The sequence below is a fragment of the Psittacula echo genome (assembly GCF_963264785.1).
Source record: "Psittacula echo genome assembly, chromosome: 16".
Taxonomy (NCBI): Eukaryota; Metazoa; Chordata; class Aves; order Psittaciformes; family Psittacidae; genus Psittacula; species Psittacula echo.
This window is the reverse complement of record NC_137752.1, coordinates 423,782-427,624: the sequence shown is the minus strand read 5'-3', so window position 1 is coordinate 427,624 and position 3,843 is coordinate 423,782. Positions and strand designations below refer to the sequence as shown.

The following is a 3,843-nucleotide window of genomic DNA, read 5'->3' as shown; positions in this document are numbered from 1 at the left end:
TGGGGCTGGCAGCAATCAGCCTGTGTGGAGTTAACATCCCCCCACAGCCCTTTCCCTGCCTTCTGGCAGCGATGGAGAATGTGCTGGGGACTGGATTCGGATGGGGCAGATGGGCTGGGGGCGTGCACTCATCTTCGGTATCTGGAGGGCTCCTAACGTTACTGAGGGGAAGGAAGAAGCCAAGTGGCCGTCTGGTGGGACCACATCTCTCAGTGCCTGCATTCCTCATACCAGGGCTCCTGCATACTTTCTCCAAGACCACAGTGGAGCTGCAGAGCACTTCCTTCTACCAGGATATTTATTACTAAATATATGAATCTGGGAGCCTGTGGAGCGTGAAATTAGGAACAAATGTAAAAAGGAGGTCTAGACAGGAATGGTTCTGCTCATGGGCCTCCACATGCTCTGCTTTCCTTGCCCTTTGCATGCTGAAGAGTTTAATGCTTCCAGGTACACAGCTTTAATCAGACGAGTATGTTATGGGGGGATAAAAGAGCAAAATGCCTTGCTCTGTATGGAGCAGTGGCTGCGGTGCCACATCCCTTGGCTGCAGCTGGACAGAAACCAAGAGCACTGGCTCTGCGCAGCCCTCACCTGTCCCCCGGGCGAGGGAGCTGGGGCACGAGGTGCTGGGTGCACAAGAGGCTGCAGGCCTGAGTCTGGCCTCCCCAGGGCCAGGTCCTGTACCTGCTCTGCATGGCCCTGCCCTGGGCTCCGTGGCCACATGGCGATCGCAGACGGGAGCAGCCCACAGACGGGCATTTCCACCTGGCTCTGCTGGGCTGGTGCATGTGCCCGCAGCGCCCAAGGTCTGCAGCCTTCATCCCTCTTTGAACAGGAATCAAAGTTTCCAAACAGGCAGTGCCCTGTTTTACCAACCCTGCCCCTGACTGCATTCCCCCCATGAGCCACCTCAGAGCATTTTGCCTGAGGAATGGGGCAGGATTTGGCCAGCACTTGCCCTGTGGCTGTGCTGCTTGAAGGCATTCAGACATCCTTATAAATTACCTTCCCTCCTGCAGCGCTGCTCAGCAGCAACATAAAATGTGATACTGCTTTATCCATTCAGCTCTTGCTCAACTTTAGCAGGACATTAAGCGCCTGAAAATATGCCACAGATTTATTTTCTTTGGAAGCTAGTTAAATCCTTGACAGATATGGTTGCTTTTCCTCGGGTGCTGAAGTAATTTGGGTCTGGGATGGCTGGTTTTTTTGTTTTAACCCGATAGCATGAGCTGGAGGCCAGCTTTGCTAAAGCACTTGTAGGGTAGGTGGTCAGGGTATGATTTTTCTCCTAATTTGTTGCTTCTCCTGCTCCCAGCCCAATGTTTGTGGCACAAAAGTGGTGCCAGAGCTTTAGCTGTGGAGCGATGCTGGTGTTAGTGCTGCTGTCTGCATTGCTGCAGGTTTGTGCAGGCAGGTCTCCCCAGTGGCTCCCCAAGCACCCTTCCTGTGGCAAAGAGCTTGGTCTTATTCTGTGTGGGAGGAAAGGAAATTCAAGTTCTCCCACGAGTCCGTGGGACAGGGATGCTCAGAGCAAGACCTGTGCTGGCACTGCAGGGCTCACGCACATCATTTGCCTGCTGAGGGAGACCAGGGAAGAAGGGACCTTCCACCACTACCACTCTGTCAGCATGTGGATTCCTCTACGGGACACTCCAAGGAGAGAAGGGTGCTGGTGGTACCCCAAAACACAAATATGGGGTGAGCTGAGCCGTGGTGTCTCGGTGATGCCCAGCACACTGTGTCCCAGATGCACATTTTGCTGTGGTGGGGTTGAACAGCTTGCCTGAGGCTGTCAGAAACATCATCCCGAGGTGTTCCCACAGCCCCTCCCAATACCATGGCTTGGCCATGGTGAAGGCAAGGAGCTTGGTGCCTCCTGCAGCCAGCAGACATATCCCAGGAGGGGGGAGGCCTGTCCCTGCTGTCATTAAAGGCTCACTTAGCAGCTCCAGTTATTCCAAATTAAAATACCACATTGTTTTCCTGGGGAAAATGGATTATAGGCTCAGAGAAAAATGTGTACAGCTCAGAAATCCTTGCAGCAAAGCTCCTTCTCCCATCACTGAAGCTCACTGCCACCAGGCAGGAGCTGAGGGGGTGCCCTGTGTGCTGCTGGTGCTGGACAGGTGGTTTTATTTCCCCTGAGTCCTGCATGCAGAATAGCCCAATGTGACCCCAGAGCTTCTGCTCACTCAATTCCTCACCCACTACATGAACCCTTTTTTATCCGACTGCACCGCTAAGGCGGCATTTAGTGGGGATGAGGACTCCCTGATGGCTTTCACAGACGCCCAGTGCCAGGATCTGGCCTGATCTTGTCCATCACCTCCCACAGAGCCCTCCTGGAGGCTAGCCTCCTAAGCTGAGGGTTTGGGGAGCTGCATCCCGGTGCATCACCCAACGCCAGGCTCACCCTGAACCCCACCCTCCCCCATCACCCCCTGCGCTCACTTTTGCAGGCTGTTAATGGAGAAGAGTGCGGATGACAGCTGGGACCGTGGTCATCACAGGTGGAATATTAGCGACTGTCATTTTGCTTTGTATCATCGCTGTCCTCTGCTACTGTAGGCTCCAGGTGAGGCTGGGGGGTATTCCCCATGGGTAACATCCCCAGGGCTGCTGCAGTGGGGTGGGAGTCCGGTATCTCCGGGGCTGGCACGCAGGGTCGTGCCCCTCAGTGACTGGGTGGGAGGTTGGGACACAGCTGAGCTGCAGCCTCACGGTGCTGTCCCATTTCAGTACTACTGCTGCAAGAAGGATGAGTCCGAGGAGGATGAGGAGGAGCCTGACTTCGCCATGCACTCCCACATGCCACCGCTCCACTGCAACCGCAACATAGTGCTGACCAACGGCCCTTCCCTCTACGCCTCGTCCCCCTTCAGCAAGAAGCCGACTCCGAGCCGGCCCAGCTGCCCCAGCTGCGGTCCCTACGAGCCCCCCACCTTCCTGCTGCAGGAGCCCCCCGAGGAGCTGCACAATGGCGGTGACCGCGTGAGCTACACGACAGTGAGCCAGGAGGACCTGGAGCTGCCGGTAAGCGTGGCCAACCTGCAAGCGCTCAACCCCAACCGGCTCTCGGCCATGCGTGAGGCCTTCTCCCGCAGCCGCAGCATCAGCACAGATGTGTGAGGAGCTGCTGCCTGCTGGCCCACAGCAGCACAGCGCCCATCGCCACAGCAACACAACACCCATCACCACAGCACCACAGCGCCCATCACCACAGCAGCACAGCACCCATCGCCACAGCAGCACAGCGCCCATCGCCACAGCAACACAACACCCATCGCCACAGCAGCACAGCGCCCATCGCCACAGCAACACAGCGCCCATCACCACAGCAGCACAGCACCCATCGCCACAGCAGCACAGCACCCATCGCCACAGCAGCACAGCGCCCATCGCCACAGCAGCACAACACCCATCGCCACAGCACCACAGCGCCCATCACCACAGCAGCACAGCACCCATCGCCACAGCAGCACAGCACCCATCGCCACAGCAGCACAGCGCCCATCGCCACAGCAGCACAACACCCATCGCCACAGCACCACAGCGCCCATCACCACAGCAGCACAGCACCCATCGCCACAGCACCACAGCACCCATCGCCACAGCAGCACAGCGCCCATCGCCACAGCAACACAACACCCATCACCACAGCACCACAGCGCCCATCACCACAGCAGCACAGCACCCATCGCCACAGCAGCACAGCACCCATCGCCACAGCAACACAGCACCCATCACCACAGCAGCACAGCACCCATCGGCACAGTGCCACAGCACCACCGCAATTCATGGGAGAGTTTTGAAAAAGAAAGTAAAGGGGAAAAAATT

At 57.2% G+C, this 3,843-nt stretch overlaps 1 protein-coding gene across 1 annotated transcript; it reads left to right on the top strand.

The window, feature by feature from the left end:
• Positions 1-2,488: 2,488 nt before the first annotated feature.
• On the top strand, positions 2,489-3,135 carry FAM163B (family with sequence similarity 163 member B; the record flags this gene model as incomplete). Its single annotated transcript, XM_080630466.1, has 2 exons — positions 2,489-2,581; positions 2,746-3,135. The coding sequence occupies 2 exons, from the start codon at positions 2,489-2,491 to the stop codon at positions 3,133-3,135; spliced, it is 483 nt and encodes a 160-aa protein (XP_080486592.1).
• Between the last annotated feature and the right edge of the window lie 708 nt (positions 3,136-3,843).